Source organism: Nipponia nippon, unplaced genomic scaffold (assembly GCF_047370975.1).
Source record: "Nipponia nippon isolate SJK-2023a ecotype South Korea unplaced genomic scaffold, ASM4737097v1 scaffold_1, whole genome shotgun sequence".
Classification (NCBI taxonomy): domain Eukaryota; kingdom Metazoa; phylum Chordata; class Aves; order Pelecaniformes; family Threskiornithidae; genus Nipponia; species Nipponia nippon.
The window spans coordinates 162,060,443-162,080,762 of NW_028262290.1; the positions used below are offsets into that span (position 1 = coordinate 162,060,443).

Genomic DNA, 20,320 nt, shown 5'->3' on the forward strand with positions numbered 1-20,320 from the left:
GAGCTTGGCCGAGCCCGCCAGGGTGCACGGTCCCCAGCCGAGCGCCTCACGGGCAGAAGTGGTTGTACCCCCTTTCCCCCCCTCCCCGATTCCCATCAGTGCTTCCTCTGAAGCTCGGCAGTTGTGGTCTTTTCGTGAAATTAGAAGTTTTGAGGAAGGAGCTAAAAATACCTCAAGGAAAGCCTGAAAAGATGGTGATGTGTTTGCGGCCACGGCGGTGGCTTTGCTTTTTCCTTTCCGAGGCAGATGGCAAGAAAGAGTAAAATACCATTTGTTAGCGGGGCTGGAGGAAATGCCGGTACAAGTATCTCGGAGAAGAAATTATTCCAGAAACGAAGGGAATTACTGTGGTATTTCCTGTCAGGGTTGTCGCTTATTTTGTTTGTGTCGCAGCAGGGCCTACAGGCGCCAGCCGAGACGCGGGCTCCTCCGTGCCCCATGTCATACGGAAACGCACGTGGAGAGGGGAAAGTTGCTTAGTCCATACGACCCAGGAGATCAAACATCTAAATTTTGTGCTTGGCTCTGCCAGTCAGCTTCATAGAATGAATCACAGAATGGTTTGGGTTGGGAGGGACCTTTAATGATCATCTAGTCCAACCCTTCTGCTGTGGGCAGGGACATCTTCCACTAGATCAGGTTGCTCAAAGCCTCATCCAACCTGATCTTAAACATTTCCAGTGATGGGGCATCCACAACTTCTCTGGGCAACCTGTTCCAGTGCCTCACCACCCTCATCATAAAAAATTTCTTCCTTATATCCAATCTAAATCTACCCTCTTTCGCTTTAAAACTGTTTCCCCTTGTCCTGTCACTACAGGACCTGGAAAAAGTCTCTTCCCATCTTACAAGGCCCCTTCTATGTATTGAAAGGCTGCAATAAGGTCTTCTTGGAGACTTCTCTTCCCTAGGATGGGTTTTTTCTTCACACCCTTAGGAAAAGCACCTCGTGCCTCAGTTTCCCCTGCTTGCTCTGTTACCTGCCTCGGCTTTCACAGTGCTCCATGAAACCGTCAATGAAATCCTCTGCCAGAGCTCAGTGTTTAAGGCTGGTGCGGCATGGCCTTACCCCTCTCCTCCATGCCCTTCTTGGATGTCTCAGCTTGTTCTCCGACACCAACTAGTGACCTTTTGATTGTGGGGAGAACAGGGCTGCCATGAACCTCATTTGACAGCTGATGGCAGGGAGGGTAAATAGCACAACTCGGATTGTGCAAGGAGGAGTCGCTGTTATCTTCATTCCTCAAAAAATTGCAAAAGTGAGTAGGACCCGGCAGCCTCCACCACCTGCACCTCTTCCAGAGCCTGCTCTCAAGCAGTTGCATGTTGTGTTGAGGTCTGTACGCAGGAGATGCTGATCCTGCTTTCCCCTTGATCGTGCGTTTGAGACTCTGGGTGCAGACTTGTGTGAGATTTTGCTCCAGCACTTGGCAGTGCCCCAGGCTCCCTGTGTAATCTCAAACCAGTTGCTCCAAACCAGATTTCCATGGGTGTAAAAAATCACAGCCTGCTCCGGCATTTAGGAAGTGCTTTGTATCCCCCTGGGATTTCCTAATGCTTTGGGCACTGCCCACTTTTTTATTTAATTTTTTTTTTAAAAGGAAAAAAGTATTTGTTGCTGATAGCAGTGGTGAATTCAGCTTTAGCTGTGGGTCAAAAACATGAGCAAGCCAAGGGAAGACTGCAAAATAAAACTGTAACCAACTTTTCAGACTATAGATAAATATATATTTATCCCTCTCCCAAATGCTTGTGAGCTTAAGGTCTTGGTTTCTTTGAGGGAGGCAAGAGGTTAGTGTGTTTTATATCAGAAAAAAAAAAAAAATCCGATTAACAAATGAAGTGGGTTTTCATTCCCCTCTTGCAGCCCATGTGTTTGTTGCTCTGCTCCGAAGCAGAGCGGAGCAGTGCGGGGCAGCTGGCTTACTTCTCTTGGCTTCGGGCCACAGCACATCAGCCCTGTTGTTGATGTAGAAGAAAAGGATGCAGCAGGGTCGTGGCTCTTTCCCCCCCCCCCCCCCCCCCTTTTCTTCTCTCTCTGGAGCTTTATACGAGTGTTTTGACATTTTCCAGCCACAAGCTGTTTTTCCAAACTTATTTGTCTGCGAAATCTGTGTTGCTCAGCATAAACAGGCAGTGCGTGCTACGTCCCAGCTCGCTGCAGCGTTCGGGTCTGTGCTGAAAGTGAAACCTGTGTTTTGAAAGGTTTCCTGCAGCAAGGCCGGAGCTGCGTGAGCTTTTCCCCTTACACGTCCTGCTCCTTTGTAAGGAGAAACCTCGAAAGTTCCTCGCCCTGATTTTTTTCCCTTACTGTAGAGAAGGGCTTTGCAGAGCTACATGCAATGAACCCACGCCGGCTGATTTACTGCCAGCATCCAGGAGGGGTGAACCAGCCAGGCCCTGTTCAGAAAGGCTCGTGCAAATAAAAATTGGCATAAAAGAGCCCATATCTTTTTTCTTTTCCAACAGAGATAATCTAAGGTGGCAATCCCACCCGTATTTGCCTGTCTCTGTGGAATGATTTGGCCCTTCAACACTAGGCTACTTATGGTCATCTCTTCTCCTTTTGAATTTTCGACTGGTTTAGAGTTAGTTTAGTATTTTTACGGGTTGGGCCTGGTTCTAGAAGTGAACCTGGAGTTTGTCCAAACATTGTGGGTCTGGAGAACTGGCTGGAAACACCAAGGTGATGTAAGTGCCTGTTTAGCACAGGCCTGTAACACTACTGGAGTGCCCCATTTGGTGACTGTCCTGGCACCGGTTCTTCCCAGCCTTTCTGGAAACAGAAAATGCCACGAGCAGAAATAAAAAGGATGCGTTTCGGATGATCCAACATGTTTACCCTGAATCTGCTGGGTTTTTTTAAGCTTTTCAACCGAATCGCCTCCAGCCTTGACTTCCTGAACTTCGATGGGTGTTTGCAGAACTCAAGGAGGTGTCAGTTTAAAAATAAACCTAAGGACGCCTGTCCAGCTCATTTTCCTCATTAGAGACAAAGCTGTTTCACTGTGGCTCTGCTTTCCCTCTGAGAGGATGGAAAGTGTGCCTTCACGCGCTGGCAATCCAGGGTTAGAGATAAGGCCCTTGCTCAGGAAGGGCCGTCACCCACCCATTCGGGGATTATCCCTGTGAGATGCAGGCGGTGTGGGACCGAGCCCTCCATGGGTGTTACACCTCGGAGGGAGGCGGAGAGCACTTTTTTCTCCATGGGAGGAAAACCACTATTTGAGGAGGCTTGTGTGCACTAGCGGGGGCAGAGCCCTGGTTAACTGGGGTGATTAAACTGGTCTGGGAAGTAAAGGGGGTTTTGATCTGCCTTGGAGACCATCGGAAAGTCCTGGAATGAGCCAAGGGATGCTAGAGGGGTGCTTGGCTCAGGCTTGGTCTGAGAAGCTGAATGAATGAAAAGGCTCCTTGTGGTCTCGATCGCTGCTAAATATGCACAAATAGAGGATGGGAGAACTGGCTTTTACTAGTCCCAGCGCAGCTGCGTGCCCAGTCTGCCCGTGACTCTGCTGCCTCTTCTTTGGGCAAATTTAATTCTTTCTCTTGAGGTGAGCAACAGGTCAGTTCAGGGTGGGCATTTACTGTGTATAGTGTAGTGATGCCTGATATAATTTGCATTTTGTGTGTCCTAAGAAAATAACAGCCCCCCCCCCCCAGCACTGTTGGCTTTTAAAATCCAGGACTGCCTCTCCACTTCCATTACAGCAGGCTTGCTTTTACTTCTTATTTCTTTGCCCGGGATATTCCTGTGTTCTATTAAACATCCTCTGAGCTTTGCTTGTTGGGTTTCCAACAGAAAAGTACTGGGGTAAAACTATGGGAAGCACTGAAGATGGACAGACATCAGACATTGACATGTTTGCCTCCTTGATAATAGTGCCTTGTTCCCAACTAAGTTCAGAAAGTTCAGAGCATTCAAAATTTTCCACTTTTATTAATGCATTTTATTAAAACTAACAGTTATACAGATGAGTGAGTGTCCTCTTGTTTACAGAACACCTCATTTTCTACAAGCACATTTATCAGCAACGTGGAGTTTCCCCAAAGCCCGTGGAGTTTCCCCAAAGCAGGCAGCTTGGCCCTAAACAGACCAGACGCCCACTGGAGTTAGGGGAGTCTCCCTGGGGACTGCGGCGGCTTTGGGTCTGCGTGTCAGTCTGGGATGCAGTTTAGGACCTAACCATTTTCTGCTTTTTCTTTCAGCAGCGAAATGTCAGGATCAAGTTTGAATATGAAGGAGAGAAAAGGTACGTGCCCAGCCCAGTCCCCCACATGTACAGGGACAAATTACCCTTTTTACCCAACATCGTCCTACTGCCTTCAGCCAGCTGCAGATGAGCTCACAGCAGGATTCGTTCCCCTAAAATCAACTACAGTTTTATATACAAGAGCCTTGCCTCGTCATCCCATTTGCCACAAGTACCTCCTGGGATTTGCACGCAGGCAAAGTAGTTCCAAGCTGGAAGTCATTAAATGCCTCTTACCAGGGACATAGGGTGCACGCTTGGATCCTTTTCTCGTTTTAATTCTTGAGCCCTGCTGAACCACCGCTGAGCTGCAACTCTACACAAATGTGTCCTTTGATTAGCAGCCTATGACACTTGAGATAACCAGATTTTGGGCATGGGTCCCATAAAAATAGAGCTGGGAGTTAAAGCTTGCCCGCCCTTCCCTGCTTGACATTTTCATGGAATCACCTCTGCTTGGTGCTTGGTGACTGTGGCAGGGCAGGACACAGGGCTGGAAACTCGCAGGCTGATGGTCCAAGTTGCATGTTAAAGCCAAAGAAAATTTAAGTAATGTCACCGTAGGGCTAGGCTGTACCTGCTGATATGTACCTATAGAGCTGCTGCATGTGGGGGTACAGGAGAGTCACAGGATGCCCAACTGCATTATTCTCTCTTCCATCCCTCCTCCCTATTCAGAGCCACTTGCTGAAAATGGAGATGATAAATCACTGACCAGTGCCTGATCCTGGGTCTTCTCCAGTGAAGGGCTGCTGGACTTTCTTCTTTTCCACCTGTACCTCACATGAGGGGGAGAAGCAGAGGAGCTGCAGTAGGATTTTTGGTAGATATTCTTGCAGGGTAGGTCAAGCCTCCTCTTGGGCATAGCAGACGAGCAGTATAAGCGTAAAAGCAAGGAACAAGCTTTATGCTTCTTGATAGAAGCATACAGTTCCTTGCTTCTGAACTGTCAGTCTACTCCGAAATTCCAGTATGCTTCTACTAAACTGAGACTATTGTTGTATTTGTTTGTGTATACAGGATTATCCAGTTTCCAAGACCAGTCAAATTCAAAGAAGTGGTGCAGAAGGTCACGGATGCTTTTGGACAGACGATGGACTTAGTCTGCGTGAACAATGAGGTACTCTTCTCCTTATCACTAAGGGAGAGTTTTAGGGTGCCTGGTGCCCACTTCAGAATTGAGCAGTGGTTTGTTCTTAAGGCACTAACTTAGCATTGTACATGGATGTGAAGAAAATTAATCTTATTTTGTGGTTCCCAGCTAGTGAGCGTACAAGAGCTGTTGTCCAGACACAGTTCAGTTGGACTCTCAGACTCCAAGCCAGGCTTGCTCCTTCTCAAAATTATTTCAGTTAAGGCCTATTAAATGGTGACACAGGAACATTGTCTTTTCCCTCGAAGAAGAAATCCCCCTAACTCAAACAGGGGGAGGAATTAAGTAACTGAGATGATGAAGACACTGTCAGTTCAGCTACACAGTCAGCAGCAGTAGATGTTTTCCCGTGAACACCCTTGGGGCAATAGGACCGACTTTCAGAGTATATCTGGCTGGTGAGAGCTCCCACAGGGCAGAGAGGAGAACAGCTGAGACCAAATGGCTTTCTTGAGAGCCGCATGAAGTGACTGTAGGCTACTGCGTGTTTGGTTTGGATGTGAAGCCTTTCTGTCTTGGGGGCAGTTGCAGGAGCACGGTGAAGTCCGGAGCATGAGGGACAGTGCTGCTAACGCAGCGTACTTTTATCCATCGCTGACTTTGTTTCACCCCAAAACCCCAGAACCATGTGCATGTTCTTGTGGTTAGGTCTGCAGTGAAATGTGCATCGCTGTAGGTTCCTCTAGCAGGTCCTGTGGCCACGTACAGGCAGCCAAGAAACCCCCCCTCTGTGATCCTTGCATTTTAAGGCTTGAAGATCTTTCTCCTCCAACCTCCTTCATAGCACAGGCCACTGTGGTTTTCCAACTTCTTTGAGCCCAGCACTGTGTCTGAAAGGACACTGATGAGGACACTGATGAGGGCCTTTACCTAGAAGGGGGCAATCCTTGGCATCTGTTTTGGTGTGCTTAGTGTTTTCTTATGAGGCATCTTGCCATGAACTGGGCAGGCAGCTGGAGCCACTGGACTCTTAAGGTGGGTTTGGCTTTGGGAAGGAGGAGAGTGCCAGATGACAAATAGGTAGGCTTTTAAACACCAATTCTTTTGGATCTGTCCTGACAGCTTGCTTGTTCCAGTATTAATTGTAAAAGACTAACAGCCTTTCATTAAAGTATGAATGGAGAGAGAGGTCATGAAGAGAGTTTTCTCTCTTTTTTTATTCTTTCTTTTTTTCTTCCTTCTGTTTCAATGGAGATTTCATCCACAAAAAGGTTGCTATTCTTTTATAATAGGTACCTCACGATACCAAAGTGTCCGCTGGGTTTTGGCTTTGAATGTGGTCAGGTTTCTAATCTTGGGCATTCTTTGACAGCCCTCCCGGGAAAAGCCTGCCATTGAATTCTCCAGGAATGACTCATTTCATTCCAGGTTTCTTTCCACTGGAAGAGGAATTTTTTCCAGCAACAGCAAACAGAAGCATAAATAATGCATTTTATCCCATGTTAGAGATTGTCTTCCTGGGCATGTGCACAGCACATAGCAGGACCATGAGCAGGCCTTTGGGTAGTCCTAACTTCCTAGGGCTGAGAAGGACCTTCAGTGTTTTGTTTTTCTATGCATAAATATTCCTCCTTGGGGGAACCCACACCTTTGGGAAGAGGTCTGAGCAGTAGTAATTCAGGGTTATCATTGTGGAAACACTATAAACAGACAAAAGTGACCTCTGGGGAGATAGCCTACGTGTCCACATCGTGACACCCCGGCATCTGGCTCCTAGCATGTTCTGGGTCAGGTTTTGAATCTCATGGCTGCAAGTCCCAGAGGTAGCCTGACCACAGACTCATCGCACTTAAATGTTTCACCCTTTCTTCATGCTCAAAGGGAACTGTGCAGTAATTCTTTGTTGCCGTCAGATGTTTCTCTTGCAGTAGCACCTTGTAGACCAAAATTACACTGAGGTCAACAGGCCCCTACAAAAGCTCACTGAATGGCAGTCCCTGTCCCGGTGAAGCAGGAGTCCTGAAGCCAAGATCAGCGAGATGAGCATGCCAGTTGGGTGGAGCAGGGGCACGCATGAATCACATCCTGGTGGGACCATGGAATCAGCGGGCTTGGGCTGGTATAGATAAGAGCGGGGCCTGGCCGTGGGTGTACCACATGGGGCATGTCTGCATGTCTCCACTAGGCTGGGCTCATCTTTCTGATGATCGGGACGGCAAAATCTGGCCTGGCCATGGACAGCACGGCGTGGTGTTTGTGAGACAGTGGGCTGTGTTATGGATTGAAAGACTGGCTTCTACAGCAAATGCTCTGTCTGAATTTGATCTGTATGCACTGCTCAACAGCTGCTCCAGATGTGACTGTTACCTTGCCGTTTGTCCCTTCTCCATCACCAACTTATGACCTTGGGCAGAACACTGAACCTTGGCGTGACGCCAGTTCCCTCCTGCCCTCCCCTTGCTTGTCTCCTCTGATGCTGACCCTCAGCACCATTTTGGAAGGTTAGGGAGAGTTAAAGCCTAGGGAAGTGGTAGAAGCTCCGTTATGGGGGGGAAGGGGGGTGTTTAAAAGCATATTTAACAAACATTTGTCGAGAATTGTTGATGCCAGTTGGTCCTGCATTGGGCAGGAAGATGAACTAATTGACCTCTCAGATTTTTCCCCAACCCTGTTTCCTACTATTCTTTGGCTTTCTGCAGTGTCTTACAGAGTGAGGTCTAGCAATACTGCTGCAGTCGGTGAAAACTCACCCTTTGCACTCACTTTCTTAGACTGCAGTGGATTGACTACCAAGTCCCATACTAAAACATTAGGCTCCAGGGGAGTATACTATTTAAAAGCAAGAAGGAAATCTAATAAGCTCTATTTAGTGAAACTTCTGTGTAGGTAAACTTTGCTGTTCATCATGGCTGCTCGTTCTGTAGACAGAATAAACCCAGTTACTGGCAGTGCACCCTGGCAGTTACTTCCATGGGTTTGCATGAATCTATATTTAATTTCGTGCCTAGTAGATATCTGTTCCTGATACCCATATGTGCCACAGCCTGGAAGCCAAATGGAGCAAAATTTACTTGCCAGGTGTGGGTAATAGGTAAAGCCAAGCTAAATACTGGCTCCAGTCCTTTTTACAGGAGGGCAATTTCTGCCTGATGTTTTTGGCTCCTCCGAAGCAGGCATGCAAACGTGTTAATGTTGTGATATTGGAGTGAGATGGAGTGACCTGCAGAACATTCTGTTCAAAGCAGCAGCTGAGGGACTGCAGCTCTGAACACTTGTGAGGAGCTCAGTAAAAGGATGGGTGAGCAGTGGGACTCTACTTACAGTTCAGAATTAAATTCTGCTTGGTGGCGAAATGAGGGGGAGCAGCTCTCCACCATTCCCAGTTCTGTTTGGGTGAGCATAGGAGAGAGCTTTTCTGCTTGATGCACCTGTGGAGCCCTTGTGAACTTCAAGAGGATTAAGCAGTGCACCAAGAGAATATCCCTTAAGCTCTGCTGCTTAAGGAAGCAGACTGTGAGGACAGCTGCACAGCATTTGGGAGACTTGTTCAATACCATCTTTGTCTGGTATCTGCTGTGACTGCGGGTGATTCATCCAGATCCCAGAGCTTAGCCATGAACCATGGTCTAACCATGTACTCCATTGACCTGCTGAAAACCCTGAATAGTTGATAGCTACCTGGTGAGTACTTTCATTCCTGTCCAAGCCCTGTCCCAGACTGGGAATCTATTTCCAGCCTTGCTTGTGAGGCCCAGCCCAGACAAGACTGGTGTTAGTGTTCTCTGCACAGCCCTCAGCTGGTTAGGTCCCTTGCTTGGGAGGTAAGGGACATCTTCCTGAACTCTTCCCCATCTGGTTTGGCTGAGAACTCAAGTCCCTACAGCCTGTAGGGTATCCCGGGGCAAGGCTTCCTCAAGAGTTCGTCTTGGAATCTTTTTCCTACACACAAATAACTAAGTAGTTGTCAGACAAAGGCTGCACAGCCTGGTTATCCCTCTTCCTCGGCAAATGTGCTAAATGCTTTGCTCTAGAGTCTCTTTTCCTGTCTTTTTGTAGAAATTTCTCAACCACGTTTATGTACCTTACACCAGAAGAGCACTCCTAGCTCAACCTGGAGTTCTTTGCTTAAATATCTTTTGAGAACTGGTGTTGTCTTTCCTCAGCAATTACCACTGCTTCCAGCAATTACACCTGGCAGCTTCCTTTTCTCACCTGTTAATCCTGTTTCTGGATATCTAATTCTCCCATGCAAGCTATAGGGGTCCTGGTTATCTAATTTGGGACTGTAAACTCTACAGAATAGCAGGTTGCATTATACTCAGCTATTGCAGTGCCCCTTTGCAGACCTGGCTTTCAGTATCTCAAAGCTGGGTGCCTAAGCAGGACCACCTGCTATCCCCAGCTGCGGGAGCTTGGCTTTCTTGGTTAAGCCTGATGTTTATCATATGAAATAGGTGGCCTGCATGTGGCTCCGTTCCCTGTCTGCAAAATGGGGATGAAAGATAAGCTTCCTATCACACAGGAGAGGAGAAGCTCAATCCAAACCTTGAAGTGCTCACACTGAAGAAACAGCAGCCACGCAGACATCTAAGATGGAGCTTGGCAGGCTCAGGCTGCAGTCCTTGGGTGGAGGAGGTGACCGTAGCAGTTTCCCAAGGTGAAACCTCATCTCTCTTGGCCAGAGCCCACAGCCTTCCCTTGACCTGGTCATCCCCAAAGTCCTAGCCTCAGTGCACACAGTCTGAGGTGTATTTATGTACAGGACAACAGCCAAACCCCTGGCAACACCCTGGCATCAAAAAGGTAGACACAGGAGGCTTTTGAGTGTCGTCTTCTGGAGCGGTTGACCTGAGGTGTGTTTGCTGTGGCTGGTGGCATGAACCCTGATGACCCAGAGGGCTGAGCTGCCTTTCAGGAGTGTTGGGCAGCTGTGGCTCCCAGTAAGACCCAGTGAGAGCCTGCTGGGAGCTACTTGGTCCCTTCATAGGTGGAAGTGCTATGTAGTTTGGCGCAGGCATGAGTGTAACGTGCTGTGTTGGCTGGATTCAGTGCCAATGCCCGAGGCAACCTACAGAGGCTGAGGACTGTTTTTTGTGAGATTAGGCAGAATGCCCCTGGAGGGGGGACAAAAAGTTGTGTTTTTAATCTTAGCCCAGGGCAGCAGAAGGCCACAGAGCTCCTCTAAAGTGCAGCTGTGTTGGGCATTGGAAGCTTTGCAGGCTGTCTGCAGGACGTGGTACACCACACAGCAATGTCAGGAGGTTCAGATTCCCTCTAGAGATATGAGGGCAATAGTCTGCCACTTACCAGGAAAACATCGGGACCTTTAGCTGCCTGGTAGACACGGCACTGTGGAGCTCTCTCTTCTATTTACCTTATGAAGGGCAAACGCTGAATTTGTCCTGCTGGGAGTCAAAGAAGTGGTTCTTGGAGGGAGAGCAATGCACACCTTTCACATCAAAAGGGAAGACACTCTTGCTTCTGAGATGTTCCCTTATTTCACCTGATGCCCAAACACTAGGGAGATGGTGTCAGTGCGCAGGAACACAGGCTGCAACAGTAGGGAAGGCCACTGAGGATTGCCAGAATAAATCCTTGGGTGCAGCTCACTGCTTTCTTGGAGCACCATTGCATGACCGTCTTCCCAGGAAGAAACCCAGGAAGAATGTGTGGGGCTGTTTTCAGGCCGGGTAGCAGCAGGTCTTGCCTACAAACTCCAAGATCAGAGCAACCCCAGAACAGCAGGCAGCAAGCCTAAGGTTTCATCTCAGCCCTCTCCTCTTTCCACTGGCTGAATTGGTGATATGACCTTTAAGCTTTCTCCTTGCATATGTTTTTTGTTGTGATTTTTTGCGTCTGTTCCTTGGTAGATGAGAACTTGGAAGAAAACGTTAGAGCTCGGCAAGCTGGAGGGCATGGGAGCTTTGTTTTCCATCCACTTTCTCAGGTTCCTCCCTTGTCCCCCGATTCCCAAGCTGTAAGGATCTGGCTTCCTCTGTTTACCCAAAAGTGTGACACTGCCGTGCTCTGGTGTTTGTTTAATCCCTTCCAGCTCCTGATCCCACTGAAATCCCAGGAAGATTTGGACAAAGCGATGGAACAGTTGGAGCTGAGCCCTTCCCTGAAGAGCCTGCGGATCCTCGTGAGCGCTCCAAAGAAAGCGAATGTGAGCCCTTCACCTTCTCTGCTCTTTTGTGTCCGGAGCGAGATGCCTTGTTATTGTGTTGGGGAGTGGAAATGAGTCTCCTGACAGTGCAGAGGAGAGGGGAAGCTGTTGATGAGGGGGGTCAGCCCTGCTCTGGCTCAGCTGCTCGGAAATCCTCCTGTGGTGGCAGCCCAGAGACTGAGCTCAGCTCCCTCTAGCTCCTCCTGCAACCTGTGAAGGGTTAAATACTGTACTGATCCTCAAACAAGGTTAAACCCCAAGAGAACCCCTTGCGCTTTGGGCCGAGGGATGTTGTCACCATTCCTCTGCAGCCTCTCCTCTATATACAGGGTGATGCCCTCGTCCTTGCCATGCTGGGTGGCAATGTGGGGACTGTTCCCTCCGTGTGGTGCTGCAGTGCTAAAGGCCAGGGAGAGCAAACTGGAGAATCCTTCAGCCTCATGCAAGACTGTCTTTTTTCCCATTATTTATTTATTTGTTTTTCCTGAGCTCAGTGGTTTTGCAGTTAAGCCTGTTAGCTTGACCTCGCCTGCACAGAGTGTCTTGCCAAAGCACATGTCGTGCTGCCCCAAGCACAGGCTGTAAAGCAAGGGATTTACTGATGTTGCAACTCCGTTTCTTCCTTGTATTTCCTAGAAGTACCAGGGAGACTGGGAGTCTTCAAACTCATAGTGCTTGTCCTCCTGCTACCTCTGGTGCTCGCAGCCCCTGGAACTTCTCTGCTGCTTTTGAGAGGCTCTCAAAGGGTGCAGGGAGCAGAGTCACAGGGGACCACTGAGCCATCGGCTGGAGTTCCCTAAATCCTGGGCAGAAATGGGGCGATCTGCCCTAGCAACTGCAGGAACATTGCAGTGTTGCAAGTCAGCTACTAAGAGCAGGGCAGCCAGGTAGATTCATGCATACCTTTGAGAGTAGGTCCAACTCTTCCTGAAGCATGTAACCATGCAAGAACATATGGTTCCGAGGTCATACGTAGAATTATCACAAAATCACAGTGCATTGTACCGTGTTAACTTAGTAAGACTTGGCCACTGCCAGTTAAGTTACCAGTTGGATTGTCATTTCCTTGCTTTCCCCCTTACCTGTCTTCCCTAGCAGAGCCTGATCCTCCGCTCTGTTCCTCTGCTCTGTTGCAGAGGAACCGCTGCAGTGCCTAGGCTGCCCCTGAAGTCTGGGGAGTGTGGAGGAGAGGCTCCCATTTTGGGACTGCAGACTTGGGTTCAGGGCAGGGATCAGTCTCTCCATCTACCTGGAAATAATGCCAGTGTGGGAATGGTCTTTTATGTCAAATATCTGTATTTATCATTATCAACTGGAGCTCAATCTTATCTTATTAGAGTATTTTAATAACAGATGTGAATTGTTTGTGAATGATTTTTGGATCACCCTAGATTATATGCGTGTCTTCTATATTTTTTTTTTTTTTTGGTTCTTGGCTGATATGGTCATGGGGAGCCAAATACATGGTTTCACATGGTGTATCTGCAAGGGCTCTGGCAGAGTCTGAATATTCCCTTTGTCTGATTACCAGCTCCTCCAGCCAAACAACAGTAAACAGCACGAAATGAGGATCTCCAGATCCATGGGTGATATCATGGGATCCCTGTACAAGGACTCTGAGAGGACGCGGAAGTATTCAACAGGTCAGTGAAATGCAACACTCTGCGGGGTGGTTTGTGCTGTTACAAGCTGGCCACCATCCCCTTTCTCTTTCCTGTCTCAGCCCTGTAGCTGCTACAGTCTGGACCCCCACCCTGACGTCTCCCACCAGTAGCTCAGTGCAGTCGCTGCTTATCCTCAGCCTGAGGAACAGACTCTGCAAGCTGCACAGGTTGGACGAGGTTGTGCTGAGCAGAGAGTTGCGTCGGGCATGAAAATTAAGAAAAGTAGGGGATCTGAGGTGTAGTTTGAGGGGGGAAATGCAGTGATAAAAATCTTCAGTGAATTCGATGCTACTGAGCTTCATCAAAGTGAAGAGTAAGGATCTAGAGAAAGCCAAGGCTTTTTGAGACCTTGACATACTTATTCCTTTAATCATCTGCTGTCGTTCTCTCGCTGTCTTTCCCCCTTCCCCAGTTAGCAGAATAATGTAGCTGAATGGGCTTGGGTTCCTTAGCTCCTGAGCTGGGACCAGCTCCACCACATAAGGACCAAATATGTGTCTCTGTGCCACCAATCTGTTCTTGTTGGTCTGTGGTAGTTGCTTTTGTGGTTTCTCAGGAGAATGGATGCACGCAGTGTTTTTCAGTGGTCGCGTTTCAGATGAAGGGGAGCATCCCTTTCCTTCAGAGGCACTGGGAGCAGATACCTGCAGCCTCTGAAGCCAGGCTGGCAAATGCCTAGTTTCTTCTTGCAGCCCTGCAGGGACTGGAGTTTGTTCATAGCCTTGTGCGGTCTTTTCTTTGGTTTTCTCTGCTTGAGTTTATGCTTTTCTTGCTTTCTAAAATACTCTGAGCTTTTTGAAATGACAAGTACCCTCGATAAACTGTCTGTAGGACCTTTTGTGTGAAGAACCTTGTAGAATTTTGTAGAGAGCAAGGTGCCTTGTGCAGAACTGGTAAAGCAGCCCGTAGGACTGTATAGCAGGGGTATAATTATTCATATTATAACCTATAGGCAGGATCAATGATCTTGAAATACAGTGAATATTCTCTGCTGCATCTGTGGGTGCTGGTTACAGGGTAATTTCAACAGATCCCTGTTTTCATACAATTATTCGACAAATGGAGAAACAACAGAATCAGAGGCCTTGAGTGAAGTAGGATCCTCCTATAGAAATATACATGAAGATATGCTTCATTCTGCAACGATCCTCTGTACTTATATGGCAGTAACCACTTAAACTCTTTTCTATGGGCAACAAAGAGTATTTTTCTCAAAGGATTTGTCCTTCCTTTGTCTCATAGCCTGTGCTGCCTTGATAACATATCCTGTGGTTTGCTGCATCTCAGACAATGATATGTAGGAAATGTTCTTCTAGGGTAGGTCCAATATAGCCCCTTGTGCAGCCGTGCCCAGATGTTACTGTAGCCAGGGGTGGGTGGTACATGTGCAAGAGCTCGCTTTGGGCCTGTTGTTTGGATGTGCCAGGCATGTCTTTTTCTGTTGTGGTTTTTTTTTTTTCTAGCTCACACGGCTCTTGAGAGTTTGCCCCGAGTCTGGCAGAGTCACTAGATGATTCTGAATGAAATGCACACACAAACACATGGTAAGGCACAGAGCCTCAGCAGAAACTGTGCTTGAGCAAAACATCTCTGCTGCTCTTTTTTGGCACTTGTTAAGCTGTTAACGTAAGCCAGCTAAGAGCTGTGGCACTAGGAGCTGTCACTGATGCGTGAACCCAGAATTGATCCCATGTGTAGCTGTGCTAGCGAGATGAGTTCTTGCGAAGTTAGACTTTCCTACTAGCTTTTATGCCATGTTTTGGCCTTCCCTTACTGTTTTGGAGCTACTGTAATACCAAGAGAGTCCCTGACCAGGTCCCTGCTGACTGTGAGGTGTCCCTGCCTTGAAGAGCATCCCGTAGATAAGGCAGACAAAGGAAGAGACGTCAGCTCTGCAAGGGTGCGAACCTGAGGTACAGATGGGTTTTGAGGGAATCCCTGAATAGCGGAGTGGAAGAATGGGTATAGCGTGCTGGTTTAATCTAGATAATGGAGGAGGAGGACTGGGCAGCACCAGATGTAGGGTGCAGAGTGTGCTAATGTTGGGATCTTCAGGAGAGTCTGCATGCCAATTGCTAATGCACCAAAACCAGGGTCCTCAGTCCTGTTACACAGGTAGCAAAGGTAACCAGTCGTCGCTCTGTTTTTTTCCATGCAGACCGTCAGTCTTGCTCTTAGTTTGAAAAGAGGTTGCGACAAACCCTCTGCATGGTAACAGCACACCAAACCTCTCTTTGGAGTTACCTGGGGTCTGTATGAAGCTACTACAGCCCTACTCAGGAGGTGTTCACAATCCAGCAGATGCAGTTTTTTGATCTCCTGAGTCAGAACTGGGTAATCTAGCAGCTGGGCAGAAACTCCAGTGAGCTGAAAGGGAGAGCGGTGTTTCAAATGGAGCATAAAACTGAAAGTCAGGCAGTAGACAGACAGAGGTGATCCTGTGTTGTGGTTCCCTGAACAGGGGATTTCACTGAACTTGGTGGATAGTCAAAAGGCAGCCTAAGAGGCTGGGATTTCTGTAGGAGCAGCTATTCTTCATTTGCAGTTGCAAGGTATTTCACAGTGTTTACTTCTGCTGTCATCAAAGTGGTTGGTATCAAGAGAGGGTCTTTACTTAGCTTTTTTCTTGAAACCACATTTAAAAGGAGATTTAAAGTGACTTTATAAAAAAAGGTGGTTTCGGGTCACGTTCTCAGTGTTTCTGAGATGTCTCATGGTTTTCTGCTGACTCTGCCATGTTAGCAGCAGCAAAAAATAAAACTGCATGTTATTGGCACAAGCACATTGGAAGGGGGGTTGATGTTCTGGGGAAGATTTGTCTATTTTTGCTTCTGCTGGACAGAAAATGTCTTCACTCCATGTCCCTGAAAAACCTTATACAAAGTCAATATTTTCTTTATTTTTTCCCATAAACTTTTTCAGTGGAAATCCCCCCGCCCCTTTTTTTGGGGGGGGGGGGGGGGGGGAAGTGGAAAACGTTCCAGTCTCTTGGTGACCAGCATCTGCAAATGTTCAGCTCAGTGCCAGGAAACTTTGGCTAAAATCTATTTGGGTTCTGGACTTTCAGATAACTGAGGGTTGTTTTTATTTACTTTGAGGAAATACATGTTTCAGAACATTATGCACAAATTATTCAAGAGCCCCATTCCAGAATCACCATTTCAGTGGAAACACTCCCTGCTAGCACGCTGGGAGGATTTGAATGCAGATCTCCGGAGACGGATGGTACAAAGACTTTGCTGGTGCACAGGCCAGATGACTCTGAGCAACAAAGGCTTGGAGGTGATACCTGTGCCATTAAATTCACAGGGCCAGGACACGAGCACTGGCTGGCTGTGGATGGGGTTGATTAATCATTAGCACATTGCCTGGCCAACCCTGTACCAATGACTGCCGTCCCAGCATTGCCTGGGTACGAGTTGGGGTAGTGTGGGCTAGGGACTTGTTGGAGGAGTTGGGATGGATGAGGCCCCCTCTATTTAGAACCACAGAATCATTTAGGTTGGAAAAGACCCTTAAGATCATCGAGTCCAACCGTTAACCCAGCACTGCCAAGCCCACCACTAAACCATGTCCCTAAGCACCACGTCTACCCAGCTTTTAAATACCTCCAGGGATGGGGACTCAACCACTGCCCTGGGCAGCCTGTGCCAGTGCCTGACTGCCCTTTCAGTGAAGAAGTTTTTCCTAATATCCAACCTAAACTTCCCCTGGCGCAGCGTGAGGCCGTTTCCTCTCATCCCATCGCTTGTTACTGGGGAGAAGAGACCGACCCCCACCTCGCTACAGCCTCCTTTCAGGCAGTTGTAGAGAGCAATGAGGTCTCCCCTCAGCCTCCTCTTCTCCAGACCAAACAACTCCAGCTCCCTCAGCCGCTCCTCACCAGCCTTGTGCTCCAGACCCTTCACCAGCTTCGTTGCCCTTCTCTGGCCACGCTCCAGCACCTCGATGTCCTTCTGGTAGTGAGGGGCCCACTCTTTTGAGAAGAGGAGGAAAATTTGGCTGCGTGCATCATGCCGGCTGCTTTAAGACTAGAAAATGGGCTCTGTCCTGCTTATTAGTATAGAAGTACCCTAAAGTTTGCCTTAAATCAAGATGTAGGATCCATCCTCAGAGGATCAGCATGGAGTGGAGGGAGACTTGTAAGGGTCCCACTGAAAAAGAAGAAATTGAGGGGGATTTTGTCCATCTTCTGACACCTCCCCTTGACAGTCACAGAGTGAGAAATTTCCTGCAGGTTTCTCTCTTCTTCTTGTGCTGCTGCGTCCTGAGCCCCACGTTTCTGCCAGGGCTCAGAGGAACGGCACATCTTGACGTCATGTCCCTCGTTTGGCTCTGCGGTGACGTCACCCCAGGGCTGGGCTCTGCGTGACTGCAGCTGTGAGCATAGGCGGCTGCCAACAAACCCTCCCCAGCTCTGACTTTTAAGGGACTTCTATTCTCCATCAGGACCCCTGCTTGATGCCGATTGGTGATGGATGAAGTTTTGGGAAGGACCTGCCAGGGCAGGGAAAGGGTGAAGCCAGGGAACGCGGAGGCGGAGGGAAGCCAAGCCTGGCACAGGGGAGCTGGCTGTACGTGCAGCACCACAAACTCTGCACATACTGCATGAAAGACACTTCTTAAATAAAAATAACAGAAGGGAACATGAAAGACCCCAGTAGATGCCAGCAGTGACTGTAAGTCTCCGTGCTGGCCTGGTTCACTCTGGTTGGGACATGCTGTGCTCTTGTCTCAAATATATGGCTTTACATTAGTGCATGTAACATGGAGCAGGAATCTCTTCCCAAAATACCTTGCTCCAAAGGGTAACTGAGGTCAGATGCTCAACCGGTGCCAGTCTGCAGTTTCTCTGAGTTCAGGAATCCTGAATAGAGCTGCTGAGATCGGCCAGCATTCAGCTTATAAAGAAGCGCCTCAGAGCCTGCCCCATCCCTGCTGGGTCTGAGGACTGGAGCTGACATGTAATCCTGTAGACCCCAGGAGGACGGTCCCTTGGGGGTCTCCTCTCTCTGCCTCGTGCTGCTGCTGTTTCTTCAGTATTAGGTCAAGCGTGAAGAGCATCCGTGATGTGTCAAACAGGCACATCTGGGCTTGTCTGTCTATTTCTTCCTCTGCCTCTGGGTGGGTAAAGCAGCATTATCTAATATATCCAATATGCCTTGTGTTGCCCCCACTATGAATTAAGCCTGCCATTGAGTCCCACAGTTGCTCTCTCCCCCTGACCCCTATTTTCCATTCCCTCCCCACCAGCAGCACTGGGATTGCCTGAGGTTTTGTTAACGGGGTAGGGCAGGGCTGGAGGGGGGAATCAACCTTGGGCTCCAGGGCTCTGCTCCCGCCACCTCCCCGTGTGTGTCCCGGGTGGATGGGCATGCATGGATGTGAAGCAGCAGCAACAAGTGCTCCTGGAGGTGTGAAGCTGCATAAATTATTTAGAGCAGCTCTTCTACCCGAACAGCCTGGCTGAAAGGGATCTGGTTTAATCCAGCAGTTTCCAGGCGTGCAAAAGCCTGAGCGTTTTGTTTAACTTCCTTGCCTGCTGGGAAATGGCTAGTGTCTTATCCCCTTTTACAGTTTTTGGCAGGAAACATGACTCTGGAAGGTCAAACACAACTGACCTGATGACTGGGAGTAGTTGTTACAGGCAAAGGCTTAATGTGAGATCATGCAAAGTCTTTATGCTTGTGATAAATCTCACTTAACTCTCTGGGTTCAAAATCAAACAGGGCATGTCCAGCTCTTTGTAGAACCCGAGTTGAAGACTTCCTGGGCAGTGGGTGGGTTGTTGCAGCGAGAGATCCCAGCACTGCACGAGCAGACCCACACCTCTTAGCAGCAGTAACAAAACATATATACTCTTCTTAGCAGAGCTAAGATACAGCGGTTACACCACGTCAAATCCTCTAGCAGCTTTTTGGAGCAAGAGCCACCCTAACGTCTTTATGTGGCGTTCTGGATTGACATCTGCTAAGCAAATGAGGGGATGATAACGCAGTGATTTATCCAGGGTGCCCAAACTGTTAAATGGTTAAACATTTGTTTATTTATCTTCAAAGAGAGGATGCCGTACTTCCCAACTGGTTTTGTTTTTAGGGCTGGTGGAAAGCCAGTTCATTATGAGCGCCGCAGCACTCGAGAGATTCTCTCCCCCTGATCTTGGCGTTACTTCAGTTGGGCTTTTTTCGCTGTGTTCTTATCCTGCAGGAAATCTGTGAAGGAGAAAATAGGAAGAAGAAAAAAAAAGTAACTCAAAGCCGTATGATTTTTATTTTTACAATCGGAGCAAGGAGTCTGGAGGGAGATGTACCGTGGGACAGAGATATCTATGTATTTGGTATAAATCCAGCGAGCCTGATTTAGTGATCTTTAATGCTGTGTGACACTGTTAACGTTAGCAGCTCCTGATGCGTATCAGCTTAAGTGAAAGGTGGGGACTTGGACTTGAAGTGTTGATCACGCCGATGGATTTACGCCAGAGATCAATCTGGCACAGTAACTGTGATGCAAAATAGCAGCAGAAGAGGCAGAAGTGTTGTGTTGATTGATCAGCGTTGACTTTTCACGATGCGATAGGCCCCTTCCTGGTACCTTTCTCTTGCAGTATTGTGCTAAGCCTAGGCACGTTGTTACCAAATGGTAGTGACAAACCAAAGAGTTGGCAAGAGTGCCGCAAAAGTGGGTAAGAAGCGTAAGGAAGGGCATCTCCGTGTGCTTTCTAGCTCTCCAAGGATGTGTGCTTTTTAGAAGTCTGCTTAAAACCAAGTTGTTGTGTTGGTGTGAAGGCTCACATTGCACAATACCAACTGGTTAAAGCTCCAGCACAGAGCAGCACGGACCTCCGTCAGCAATTCCTTGCCATGAAGTGATGACAGCCCAGGGATGGAGGGGAGGGACTGCAGAAAGACAAGCGGAGCCAAGCCTGCGCATCTGGGCCAAGCGAGGGCAACGCTCCCTAAATCCTGAAAAGGCACAAGGAATCAGTTAGGGTTGATTTGGGGGAATAATGGGGAGGAATGGGCTGTCGACATCGGTGGAGTTCTCTCCCAGGTGCAAAATAGAAACCCCCTTTGCTAAAGAGGCCTGGTGGGGTGCCTGGGAAAGCCTTGCTCCCTGTGCCGCGGTGCGTGTGATGCACTGCAAA

The 20,320-nt window shown here is 48.4% G+C and overlaps 1 protein-coding gene across 7 annotated transcripts in view; it reads left to right on the top strand.

Annotated features, from left to right (window-relative positions):
* LOC104021753 (mitogen-activated protein kinase kinase kinase 3) overlaps window positions 1-20,320 on the top strand; it is an 83,623-nt gene that overhangs the window by 44,581 nt on the left and 18,722 nt on the right. For all 7 annotated transcript variants that reach the window (XM_087731014.1, XM_087731033.1, XM_087731003.1 and 4 more), the window contains 4 exons: window positions 4,210-4,253; window positions 5,274-5,373; window positions 11,399-11,512; window positions 13,044-13,155. In XM_087731014.1, the coding sequence (XP_087587140.1) occupies window positions 4,210-4,253; window positions 5,274-5,373; window positions 11,399-11,512; window positions 13,044-13,155 (370 nt within the window). The remainder of the gene's footprint in view (window positions 1-4,209; window positions 4,254-5,273; window positions 5,374-11,398; window positions 11,513-13,043; window positions 13,156-20,320) is intronic.